Source organism: Danio rerio, chromosome 25 (genome assembly GCF_049306965.1).
Source record: "Danio rerio strain Tuebingen ecotype United States chromosome 25, GRCz12tu, whole genome shotgun sequence".
NCBI lineage: Eukaryota > Metazoa > Chordata > Actinopteri > Cypriniformes > Danionidae > Danio > Danio rerio.
The window spans coordinates 21017814-21031945 of record NC_133200.1 but is presented as its reverse complement, the minus strand read 5'-3'; the positions used below and the strand labels follow the sequence as shown (position 1 = coordinate 21031945).

Below are 14132 nucleotides of genomic sequence, written 5' to 3'. Positions count from 1 at the left end.
TGAGAGGCTGTAGCTATGTACAGCACCAAAACTGTAGGGGAATTTTCCAATGCAAGAATAAAGTGGGTGACATACGATGGTGGATGGCAAAAAAAGGCGTACATAAGGAGCTTTTTTCAAAGAAAAGTATAAGTCACATAAACTCAAGTTTGTTCATGGGAAACGTTTTTCCACTTTAATGCACAGTCTAACTTTATAGCAGGCTGATATAGACATGTTTCATTTGCACTATGGATAAAATACACAGACGTCTTTATTAAACTCTGTCTTTTTCAGTTATTAAACAATCCTTTAACATTACAATATTCCTTAATTGAACTTAATGAGTTGTAATGAGAATGGATTAAAATAAATCTAATACAATTGCTAGTATTAATGTAAAGTGATTTAGCATTTACAGTGTTAAAACAAACCCCACGGTATTCAATCAGGGTGGGTGGGGGGCGGTGGCTTAGGAGGATTTGGGGTTTGTGGTCGGAAGGGATGGGTAATGTGGTGAGGTGATTTATATGTCCCTACCAGTGCCAAGTGCAAACCTACTCTCTTATCTTCACAGTTAACACGTTAGTTAAAACTTTAATTAAACAGTTTTTCTATAATGACAAAACTGACATTTTCATTGCTTTTTGGAAAAAAAGATCTCTGTACTTGCTATAGTTATTAAGAGTTATTTTGAAAAGCCACACGCCCGTTTAAAAGAAAATGCCTTTCAGGTAGGAATGGGAGATTTGGCCTAAAATCAAAATCTCGATTAATTGAACATTTTTACACGATTACGATTAATGAACGATTATTAATAATATTTATTTTTTATTTTTCCCCTCATAATTCACTAAGCTTTGTACAGTAAATGTGCTTACATATTACAAGTGAGACATTTTTGAATGTAGGGTGCATTACCTGATTTTAAAATAATTAAAGGAAACACACACTATCTACTATCTATGATTATTTATTGAATATCAACGCTGAACAACTAAAATTAAAACACACTTTGCCTAAAACGTGGCTCTCTGCGACACCCACCTTCATAACAGCCACCAAACAAACCAATCACAAAGCTTGCACTACACTTCATTGTAACGAATAATAAGTACATTTTTTTGACTTGTGAGTTTGCAACGGTTGCACTGGATTGTACACATGCCCTTGGCAGAAGTATAACCACATAATAATATATTAAGTATAAATCCTAATTTAAGTATAATTCTGCCTTAGAGTGGGGTCATATGACTCCAAACATGGTAGGGACAGTAATTGAAAAGTAATTGAAAAAATTGACCTGGAAATATTAGGTTCTGAATGTCGATTTCTATTTTTTTACATTTTATTGCCCAGCCCTACTTATAGGCCATCTGTACCAAAACAGAACACCTGGAAACCCAGAACAGGGTCTATGTGAAGTTTAATATTAAACTAATTTCGAGAGGAGCAAGTCCTCATGATTGACCCAGCGACCCACATTAGCTAATCACAGTCCTCCAATCAAAGAAGTCGCTATATATATATATATATCCTCATTTCCTTTCTACAACTATTGTCATCTGGAAGAAACCCCCTTCCTCGCTTTCTTCGACCTTTATCCAGAATAGGCAGCACAGTGGCCTAGTGACTAGCATTGCTGCCTCACAGCAAGAATACCAATGGCTCTAGGAACTCGCTGGGCCATATGGTATTTCTGTGCGGAATTTGCATGTTCTCCCTGTGTCTGAGTGGGTTTTCTCCGGGTTCCCTGGTTTCCTCCCACTGTCCAAATATGCTCTACATTATAGAAAAAAAATAAGCCTAAGTCTTTTTCTAAATGTCTCACTCTCAGGAAGTTCACCTTAGCCTCAGCAGTGGGGGAGTTTTGAGACCGACCTGAGCTGCGCCCTGAAAAAGGGATCCCTTGAGCTCAGGCTTCTCTCCAGGGACAGCATGCCAAACAAGCTATGTAAAAATCATGGGCTAAGTGTGAATTTACAAAAGTCTCTTCAAAATGTTCAATTTTAATGGGTTGAAGATGATGGAGTAGTGTGGATGCCAGGCAAAACCATAACAAGATCCTTGAGTTTTAAAACAAAAATTCACTAGTGTAAAAAGCATCTTAGTCCAATACTGGAACAGGAGATTTGGAGGTTGGGCTGTTGGGTGAGAGTGATGGGGTCTCAGGTGAGGGTAATGGGGGTAATTGCCCCATCCTCAAACTTTGCTGTTGGGCCCTAAGCACTTTCTCTTTTTTCCCCATATTACTACCACCACTATGTATATTTCTTGATATATTTGTAGAGGAGCAGTCAGATGGAGAGACAATGACAGAATTTGTGTTGAACAACCACCACAACAATTTAATTTGTCATTAATTCTCATTCATTCATTTTTCTTTAGCTTAGTCCCTTTGGGGTCGCCACAACTTATCCAGTATATGTTTTACGCAGCGGATGCTCTTCCAGCCGCAACCCATCACTGGGAAAGTCAATAATTCATGAACACTTTATTAAATAACAAAAAAAAATAAGAGAATGACTGACCTGTAAAATCTTGCGGGCACTCGCAGGTGTATCCCCCTTCTTTACTACGGCACTTCCCATTGTTTTGACACGGGCCTGAGTAACAAAGATCCACCTCCGTCTCACAGTAATCTCCAGTGAATCCATCTGGACACCGACAGCGTAACCCGTTCACTGGATGTATAGGTCTAAACAGTACTGTATTAGACGCCACAAATGGTGCCGTACTGTCAAATTTCAGAACAGCTACACATTTCATGTAGTTCTCACAGGGCTCACGCAGACAGATATTATCATCGAACGGAAGGACGCGCTGAGTCGAGATTAGCATCAGCAAGGTGCGGTTCAGGTAAAGCTGCTCCTGAAGTTCCTCTGATGGGAAATAACGCCCCGGAGCTCCACCAGGGAGAAGGGCAGAGAAAGTGACGTTGAGAATACTTCCACTAACATCCGTGTCATTTTGGACATTGAAGATGAAGATGCCGTCGGGACTGGTGGACAAGACTGCGGCTACACCTTCAGCAAAAAGGGAAAGCAGGGGGGAGAGGAAACGTTCCTGAGACATGTTCTCCAGACGAACGGTGATGCTGTTTGTCAACATATCATCCGTAATGATAGTCACGCGGAGGGTGCAGAGGGCCGAGACCTGGTGGAGTCCATCTGTGAAAACACAAAGGTACAATAAGGCCTGGATTAATGTTTAAACTAGAATGAATGAGATGGTGGGGGCTGGCAAGTGCTAAGTTTACATTCTTGTGATTGAAATGAAGTTTAAGAGCATGCTGGAACATGGAGCTCAAATCTGTGATCCGAGCATTTCCACATTCACAGTTTTAGATAGATTATTCACACTGTTTAAACAGAAATACAACCGGCTTTCTGTCAAGCAATGCAATGCACCAGCCTTGACCTCAAAATGAAAAATTATCCTTGAAAGGGGAGGAAGGTTTATAATCTGTTGTGTTTTTCTTAAAGAAAAAATGTGAAAATATTATTCTGATACTTGTGTGCTACAATAAACCCCCCCAAAAATAAAGTGTATCATTGTTATTATTATTATGCGTGGTACATCTGGCCCCAGTGTTGCATTTGCTTTGTTGGTTTATTTGACAGGCATTGTTCAGAGTCTTGTATATTTACTTGTAACAGTTGCGGGCTCCTGGTGTAAAGGGCCCCTCTGTCATGTGAATGCAGAGAGCTATAATTGCAGAACAATGAGGACATATTTCCACTCTGTTCAACTGTCCATTCATATAATGTCAGCCAAGCCAGACAGGCAGATACAGACACAACAAGACGTTCCTTTCCCTCTCTGCAGGCACACATTTTTGTGCATACACTTAACCATACAATAAATTATATTTGCATCAATGCATTGTTGTTTAGTGTGTTCACTTACATCATGATAAGTGACACATAATTAGCCATGGGTGGCTATTATGGAGATACTTGGATGTCAACAACAGCATGGATTGCATACCATTTTAGTACTGAATAAGTTGTTCTGCTTAATTATGCTATATAAACGATAGAAAATATGTGTGGATTATGATAAACCATATAAAGGGCTTACAGTAGTAGGCAGGTAAAGGTGTAATATTTTGTCAAACTAAATTTAAAGTTTAAATGAAAATAACATTTTAGCAACGCACATCAATAAATTTGCTCTTCAGTGTTTGGACTTTCAGCAGTGAAAATCAAACCACACTGAACTGAACTAAATTGAACTTTAACTTTGAAAATTAGATGAACACAATTTCTTTTTACTAGAACTTCTATGTTAAGCTGCTTTGACACAATCTACATTGTAAAAGTGCTATAAAAATAAAGATGAATTGAATTGCTTTAATAATTTGCTTATATTCAAAACACTCTTACCATTAGTTTGCTACAAGCGAATAATGTGCAAAAAAAAGACCTCCCTACTCAATGTTCAGATTCAGTTGGAAGCACATTAGCATACTGAAATAAAAGACGTACAGTTCATGCAGACTTTAATAGGCTTTATTTTGCTTGACTTCATAGAACGTTTGGAAGTCTATAATAGTGTTGTCATGATACTGCAATTTGGTACTAATTTGGTACTGCCCCATGTCCCTGTTTCTGTCGTTTTATTTAGTAAACAGCAGTGATTGCGATGAACTAATGACCTTCACAGCCAATCACAGTCATTTCAATTGAGCATGTGAACACAATCACAAATCAGCGCTGTTAAAGATTGTGCTCAACAGTGCTTAAATGTTAGTAGAAAACAGACGTTTTTCGAATTTCAGTACCGATTGGAATCAAACTCCAGTATCGTGATAACACTAGTCTATATTAATGTTTTTTTCTCAGCCTGATTGATTCTGCAGGCCAAAACATGACAATAATTGATCCTTTTCAGAAGTAGTAATCATACAGCAAAATATGCAAGTTTTGGTTCAGTGGCAATGGCCAACTGATGATGCGTTGTGAAAATATTGTCACTGGGTTCCATTCAGAAGGGCTCATCCTTATACCCTAATCCTTTTGCAGGGTCCCTCTAAAGAGATTAGCCATTAGCCATACACTTAAAGTGCTTCACAATCATGAAGGGGAAGGGTCTCTCCACACCACCACCAGAGTGTAGCATCCACTTGGGTGATGCAACAGCAGCCACCACACCAGCTATAAGGGGAGTGGAGAGACAGTGAAAAAGCCAATTCAGTGGATGGGGATGATTGGGAGGCCATGATCAGTAAGAGCCAATGGAGGGAATTTGGTTAGAAAACAGGGGTTACACCCCTACACTTTACAAGAACTGCAATAGATTTTTAATAACCACAGAGAGTCAGGACCTCGGTTTAACATGTCATCCAAAAGATGACACTCACTGACAGTATAAAGTCCCCTTCACTATACTGGGGCATCAGGACTCACACAGACCAGAGGATGATTACCCCTGCTGGCCTCACTAACAACTACTTCCAACAGCAACTTAATTTTCACATGTGGTCTCCCATCCAGGAACTGACTAGTCTTAATTCTACTAAGCTTCAGTGAGTGACGAAGTCCTGGGCTCCAGGATGATATGGCTTTGGATTGACACTGCAATATGACGGCCATGATTTTTTTTTTACTACAAACTGCCCTTCGGAGAGGAAATATTTACAGAGTTTACAATGCACTATCGATACATATGAATGAGTGTGAGAAAAAACTGGCTGCAGTTCACTTATTGGCCACCTGTGTTGCTAAAAACAAGGGTTTCTAAATTCTATATAAAGTTCCTATAGTAAATAGCATTGTACAGAAATTCCTTCAATTTTTATAGTAAAAAAATGTATCGGCCTTTCCAATCTCATTAAATAGGAGATAAAATACTAAATTGATCACCGATGTGTGATTTTATTTACATTTTAATTCATTAATCATCTATATAGTATCATATATCAACAACATTTGTAATGATTGACAGCCTAAAATGTTTTACCTACTTCATGCAATATCAAAGATGTAGCAATCTGGCACACTTGCAATCTTGGCAAATCACAAATTTGTCACATACTAACCCCAAGTTTCCCACAGCATAATAACAGGTTACATCTTGCTCTATTGTGTTCATAATACTCAATAATCCCATAAACTACTAAAGTATGTTTCTTTCAAATATGCTTTGTTATCTTGCTAATCATGCCAGAAACCTGGTTCTTATTCTAAGTACGAAGTAATGTATATGGTAAGTGGTTTCCTGTCTTTCCTTTGATTAGGTGAGCAATTTTGTATAATATGACCAATTCTGAAATGCATTAAGTCTCTGTTGGTTCTCCTACCAGTAATTGCTTCTAAAGCAGCGCAAACACTCTAGTATAATGAAATATTACAGAGATGCTTTACATCATATCAAAGCACAAGCACCTTAAAGGCCATTTACACCACAATTTTTTAAAAATAGAAAACTTTTTTATTCATTTAGCTGGTCATTTCACAACATAATGAGTGTTGGAGGTCAGAAATGCATCTGGATGATGTGATGGCAGCCATATTATGGCAGACTGCACGCCACACACCAGCTGATTGGTGGAGAGGAGAGCCATAGGTGAAGAGTGATGAAGCCAATTTTGATATGGGAATGGTTAGGAGGCCATGATGAACAGAGGCCAGAGGGTAAATTTGGCCAGGATGCCAGTTCTATTTCGAAGGACATCCCAGGATTTTTAACAACCACAAAGTCAGGATCTTGGTTTAACATCTCATCCGAAAGATGGTGTTCACTGCAGCATAGAGTCCCCATCAATATACTGGGGCGTCAGGGACCCACACAGAACACAGGTTGAGTGCCCCTGGTTGGTTTCACTAGTTTTAGTGTTTATTTAACTTACCATACATTATAACTGTGGTCATTTTCAATTGCAAAAGGTGTATTATTTGTAACTTTTTTAAACCTAATATGATACAGAATGTTTGACAAAGAGGGAATGTTTTTCTCAAGAGATGAGAGGACAGTCAAGTATTTAGACCATAATTGTGACTATATCACAAGCAATACCACTGAGGGCAAAATATATGACTAATATATCCTTAAAATAAAAACCATACAAAAGTCTCGATTGAACCTTCAATTTAGTGGTAAAAGCAGATAATTTATTACAGGATGTTTTATGTGTTCATATTTGTGGTTGCCAGATGTCAAGAGCATAATACCTCAACTTAGAGATTTTTTTTTGTTGTTAAAAACGTCCAATTTCTGCATTCTCATCTTTGCAATCTGGCAACTTAGTGTGTGTTCTCTCTATCCACCTTTTTCCTATGCTCCCTGATTCTTTGCCTGAATTCTGTATAATTATGCCTAATTATGGATAAACGAGTCTGGCAAATACATACATGTACAGTTGAAGTCAGAATTATTAGCGCCCCTTTGATTTTTAAAAAATATTTTCCAAATGATGTTTAACAGAGCAAGGAAATTTTCACTGTTTGTCTAATAATAATTTGTCTTCTGGAGAAAATCTTTTTTGTTTTATTTCGGCTAGAATAAAAGCAGTTTAAATTTTTTTTTTCAAAATTATTAGCCCCTTTAAGCTATACATTTTTTCCATAGTCTACAGAACAAACCATCATTATACAATAACTTGCCTAATTACCCTAAACTGCCTAGTTAACCTAATTAACTTAGTTAAGCCTTTAAATGCCACTTTAAGCTGAATTGAAGTGCATTGAAAAATATCTAGTCAAATATTATTTACTGTTATCATGGCAAAGATAAAATAAATCAGTTATGAGAAATGAGTAATTAAAACTATTGAGTTAAGAAATGTGTTGAAAAAAATCTTCTCTCTGTTAAATAGAAATTGGGGGAAAAAATAAACAGAAGGGTTAATAATTCTGACTTCAACTGTATATGTAAGACTAAAATGTCTATTATAATATTTAGTAAGCCAAACAAAAATCAGACAAGGTTGACCAATAATAGAAATATCAAAAAAGACCATAAATTAAAAAGTAGCTGACAAAATGAATATTAAAAGTAATGAAAATGTTGATAAATTAGTTATTTCCACCAGAAAATGTGTTCAACAAATAGATCAAAGTCAAAGTTGTCCCAATCTTCTTAAACAAGGTGTGATGTTGGATTCGCTCCAGGAAAAAGCTTGTATAAAAGAATGATAGAAGTCTCTAGAATCAAATACAAAAAAGAGTGTGATTAATAGATATTTTATACAAGTGTGGGTGGTCTGAAGCAGAAACTGTACAAACTCTTTCCAGTGCTCGCAGATCAAGAACACAAAGCAAAACACAGTACGATCCTTTATTTAAACTGGGAATTTTTTATTTTTTTAGAAACTGCGCCGCAGGAAGTACAGCTTCAACAAATCCCTCAAAACTGAAACTGAGATTATGACGATAGCAGAATAAACTAAACTGAAATGTTCACAGTTTCACTTGGCAACACAATCCTTTGCAGGAGCACTGAACTGTGACGGTGTTTACAGCCGTAAAGAGCAAGTAAAGAGCAAATGTCAGGTTCAGTTTTTCTTGAACAATCTGAGGATGAAGACAAACAGATTATAACACGGTGTTTTCCAAGGGCAAATGGCCAAACGGTCTGTGCAAAGAAAATTCTTCATTCTGGCTTAAAAACCCTGCAAATGTGCTCAGTGGGAAGTTTAAAGCTTATCATCTTAGGTTGTTTACACAACAACAAAACTAAAAACTTGAATTTTCACATGCAGAGGTTACAAAAATCATCAAACTGATCCAACATGTAAAGAAAAGAAATGTGTCTGTAGGCTTATAGTCTTGTTCTTCGCAATTGTTGTTTTTGTTGTCCAGTAGGGGTGGGAAATATAAAAATTTTTGTGGTATGATACCTTTTCATACAATTTGAACAATATTGATATTGAAATTGCTTATTATTTGAAAAGTGAATTTCAAAATAATATTTATTTTGTTAACAAACTATTTTAATATGAAGCACAAATTCCATACAAAACAAATATTTTTATTTAAAGAAATATGATAACCAATCTAATAATAATAAAAATTTGGTTAAGAAAAAATTGATTAACTAAAATATTGATATATGTATAAGTGTATATATATATATATATATATATATATATATATATATATATATATATATATATATATATATATATATATATATATATATATATATATATATATATATATACAGTTAAAGTCAGAATTATTAGCAGAATTATATTAATTATTATAAAAAAATTAGCTTAAAGGGGATAATAACTTTGTCCTTAAAATCACGTTTAAAAATTAAAAACTTTTATTCTAGCCTAAATAAAACAAATAAGACTTTCTCTAGAAGAAAAAAATATTATCAGACATACTGTGAAAATTTCCTTGCTTTATTAAACATAATTTAAGATATAATTAAAAATAAAAAAATAATCAAATGGGGGCTAATAATTCTGACTGTATGTGTGTGTGTATGTATACACCCACTCAGAGTGACAGCAGATCAATAAACTCACAACAGTTTGACAAATATTGCAGCTGTTGGACAACATAATGTACTTTTGAGGCTTTTTTAGGTGAAAATGTAGTTGTTTAGATAGCAACTAGGCAGTTTTTTTATTAGGACAAGGCCTATTTTAAAATTTGTATAGTTTTGGAGATTCAGCGTGTCGTCGCCATTTACTTGTCATTTAACAGATTAAAGAGGGTTGACGTTCCACCACAAGATGGCGACAGAGACCACATAATAAGTGTTTAATAAGTAAAAACTAATTTCAAATTACAACTAATCAAATCGTTATAAAACTGGTAAGTGAGACTCTAAGTCGATCTCTCTTTTGTATGTTGTAGTGCTGTATTTATTCAATATAATCTGTTAGTGTTTGCTTTGCTTTTTATTTTCCGGGGTTAATTATTTTGATATTTCAATTGCAACAGAGAAATACTGGGAAAACTCTGTAGCCTTATCTGAAATTAAAATGTGAGCAAAATTAGTTTTGTCATCCATACGCTACAGAATCATTGAAATACTAGTTCTAAAGTGATGTTGGTGAGGTAGTTATGGTTTCTGCTGTACTGACCAGCTGCATGAATGAATGGAAGAAGAAAGTAGCTCCTCTTACAAAAGGATTTTAAAACTCTCCATGTTTGATTTTCTTTTTTATATACACAATTATGCCATCAAACTGTTGTATAAACTTGTAGCAGTGTACATCGTCATTGGTGGAACACAACGCACACCCCCCACCAGTGCAGATATACAGTATAGCCAAATCGCACTGCTACACGTGTAATATTGCTCATATATCGAGATTGATATATAAATATTACTGCTGCATTGATGTGCACATGCACACTTATCAAGCACTAGCTTATGCCTGTAGACTGAAGATGTAGTACATATATAGAGTAAATGATGCCGCCACTTTGAAAAAAATCATGTTTTTGTAGTTTACAAAGAGATGTTAAAAACATTATTGTTGTGTAAACAAATGGTTAAAATGTATACAAAGTTTTCAGTTTGTAGTTTAAAATGTTATTGTTGTGTAAACATACCATAACCTAAATTCTGTTAGGATTTACTAAGAAATACACAGTGAAACTATAGTGTCTGATTAGTCATAGAAACAGGATTTTGTGACTGACATTTTTGCAAATGCATTGGTCACTTTCTCTTTTCTGGCACAAAATTCATGATTTATGCCAGTAAAGTGTTTAAATTAATCACGCAATGTAGGTTATTTATGTTTGCCGGTAGACAGTTCATTGATATTTTCTTTATATTTAATAATGATTACATCAAATTTTGTCAACTAAAAGAAAAAACATTTAATGCAATGGTCTCAAACGCAATTCCTGGAGGGCCGCAGCTCTGCATGGTTTAGCTCCAACCACTTTCAAGTCACACCTACTTAATAGTCCATAGTAGTCTTAAACACCTTGATTAGTTGGCTCACCTGTGTTTGATTAGAGTTGGAGCAAAACTGTGCAGAGCTGGGCCCTTCGAGAATCGAGTTTAAGACCCATGATATAAAGTAATCATTTGAAAAGAGAAACTGAGTGAACACAAAAAAAGTCTTAAACTCATAATTTATGAATAATTATTAAAATATTTTACAATGTACAAAGTAAACTGTGTTTTCGCATTAAATCCAATGTATCAAAATGATTTTTAATACCTAAAAGTAGTATCTTATTGTTTTATATGGCACATCTGAATTGGAACAGGAATGTTTTTAATATAATAAAATAAAATAAAAATTAATTCTTTCCCTGCCATTGTTGAGATATCTTGTCAAGATATCTCATTGAGAGAAAAGTTTTTACAGCAATTCGTTTTTAAGATGTACTATGGTAAGGATTTGCAGAATCAGTTACAGGACTTTTTGGTCTGGAAATATAATGATGATTTTTGTTAAAAAGCACAGGCTTGGCTTTTTATTTAGATAAATAATATGCTCATATAACACATTCATGGCAGAAAATATTCTGAGGACCACCAAATTTAAATAAAAATCATCAAAACTGTGCAAACCCGGCGGGGAAAGATTTAACATAAGAAAAGTCATTTGTTGACTTGTCCAACTTTTATAGTTGAAAAAGTCAAAGTAAACATTCTACTAAACCTCTTCTTGCATCTTCCGTCAAAAAAAGAAACGCATAAGTGTTTGAATCAGCACGAGGTTGAGTAAATAATGACAGGATCATTATTTCTAGATGATCTAATGCGCTAAATATGCGTCATGCGGCGACAGCACAAAAAGCTGAATACAAGCACATCAGACTTATTTGTCTCTTTTCATTCATCTATTCCAAAACAGTCTTGAAAAAGCATGTGGGAACATTGACTCAGACAGCTGATTGGCAGTTGGCTGGTGCAACTGTAGATGACATGGACTGACAAAAAGCATCAGTTAACCAACGGCTAGACACATGTCCAGCTTCACCGGCAGTGGCCACAGCAACATCACTGCTGATGGCTGACCTAAATATGTGCAAAGCCGAGCCAACTGGTGCCCGTCGCACAATAGGCACAGCTGAGAGAGGGGCTAGTGAGTGCATGGGGCAATAAGGGCAGGGCTCATCTCTCTGGAAAGACATAAATGTTTTGGAGAGATTTTGAGAGCTTACTTTTAGTACATGATAAAAAAAAAGACATAAGGGAAAAAAAATATATATGTATGCAAAAAAAAAAAAAATATGATGCATAAAGTCAAAATACGTCAAAAAAACTTAAAAAACATAAGATATAAACTCATAGTTTTGCAAATAAAACCATGAAATTATACATATTTATCAAATATTTATATTTTGTCATTAATATAAGATAAAAGGTCTAAACTGAAATAATACATTTTAATAAAAAAGTCTAAATTATTATTAACATTTATCACATAAAAAGTTTCTACACTGATATATGTTTTAATAGTCAAGTTTGTGGCATATTTCTGTCAAAATGTTGCAATTTTAACAAAAACATTCTACATTATTTAAATCATGAATAAAATATAAAGAAATTAAACATACTTATTTTTACTCATTTATTACTAGACAATAAATTCTAAAAAAAAGTACATATATAAAACATATGAGGAAAAAATACAAATTATGACCTAAAATGTCTTAAGCACCATCATTTATAACTCATTTTCTTTTCGGCTTAGTCCCTTTATTAATCTGGGGTCGCCACAGCAGAATGAGCTGCCAACTTTTCCAGCATATATTTTTTTTGCCCTTCCAGCTGCAACCCATCATTGGGAAACATCCATACACACTCATGCACACACATACAAATTCAAATTCACCTATACCGCATGTCTTTGGACTTGTGGGGGAAACCGGAGGACCCAGAGGAAACCCAAACCAACATGGGGAGAACATGCAAACTCCACACAGAAATGCCAACTGTCCCAGCCGAGGCTCAAACCAACAACCTTCTTACTGTGAGGCGATCGTGATGCCTACTGCGCCACCGTGCAGCACTCAATCATATTTATGAAATCATAATTTTGAGATACTAAATCGAAATTATGAGGAAAAGTCAAAAGTATGACACATCAATTTATAAAAAAATATTGAATAATTATATAAAAATTTCTTATAAAAAGCAATTAATTACCAATTAGAATTTAATTAATTATTAAAACTATCAATCAAGAAAACAAGATCATTAATAAAAATGTATTCTTAAATAAAATCCATAATTAAAATAATAATAATATAACAATTCAATAATTCTGACTTCAACTGTATATATATATATATATATATATATATATATATATATATATATATATATATATATATATATATATATACATATATATATATATATATATATATATATATATATATATATATATATATATATATATATATATATATTTATTTATATATAAATAATTTTGTTTACAACAGAAAATAGAAACAGAAAAGATTTGGAATAACTTGAGGATTAGTAAATTGTCAGTAAATTTAGATTTTTGCCTGAATTATTCCTTTAAATACCTAATGGTATCTGTTGGTACTTTTCAAAGCACTGCGCATCATTACTGCAACACCACATATACTCATTTCTTGCAGAAAAAACCCTCTGTGGTAACTGACAGCATAGTAGATAAATATTCCATTTCTGTTTTCGCTGTTTGCTTGTTTGTCTCTTGCTTGTTCAATGCATCAATTCTCCATTCAAACCCTACATTCCTTCTTAAGGCCTATTAAAAGCTTTGGCTCTGGTATGGCTTGAGTGGAATGTGGTAAGTTGCACTCAGAGAAGTTAATGAACAAAGCTTCTTTCCACTGAGTGCATGGTCTAAGTGCCTGATAATGGAGACCACACCTCGACCGGCCTCCTCATGAATCTGTTGTGATTCTTGTTAACATCATCGGTGGCAGGTCTGCTTTGATCCCTTCAAGCACATCCATAAAACACAGGGGAGCACAGTGAAATCAGCCCCGCAAGGTGTGGGTTTTATGGGTTGAGCTGTTAATGTTGCCCAAGGCCGAGAAACATGTGAAGGGAGCTTCTGCGTGGTTATTCCATTGTATCTATTAGTAGAGGTCTTTGAGGTCTAAAGTACTTATATAAAATATTAATACCTTATACACTTTAAAAGCCTTTATTTAAAAATGCAGAAGCCACCAAATATAGTGAGAATCTGGAAGCTTCCACCTTCATTGGTCTCTGCA

The 14132-nt window shown here is 34.8% G+C and overlaps 1 protein-coding gene across 1 annotated transcript in view; it reads right to left on the bottom strand.

Annotated features, from left to right (window-relative positions):
- The window catches only part of celsr1b (cadherin EGF LAG seven-pass G-type receptor 1b), a 113632-nt gene that overhangs the window by 87290 nt on the left and 12210 nt on the right, over positions 1 to 14132 (bottom strand). Inside the window, exon 2 of the mRNA XM_001920737.6 lies at positions 2511 to 3149. Coding sequence (XP_001920772.2) covers positions 2511 to 3149 — 639 coding nt within the window. The remainder of the gene's footprint in view (positions 1 to 2510; positions 3150 to 14132) is intronic.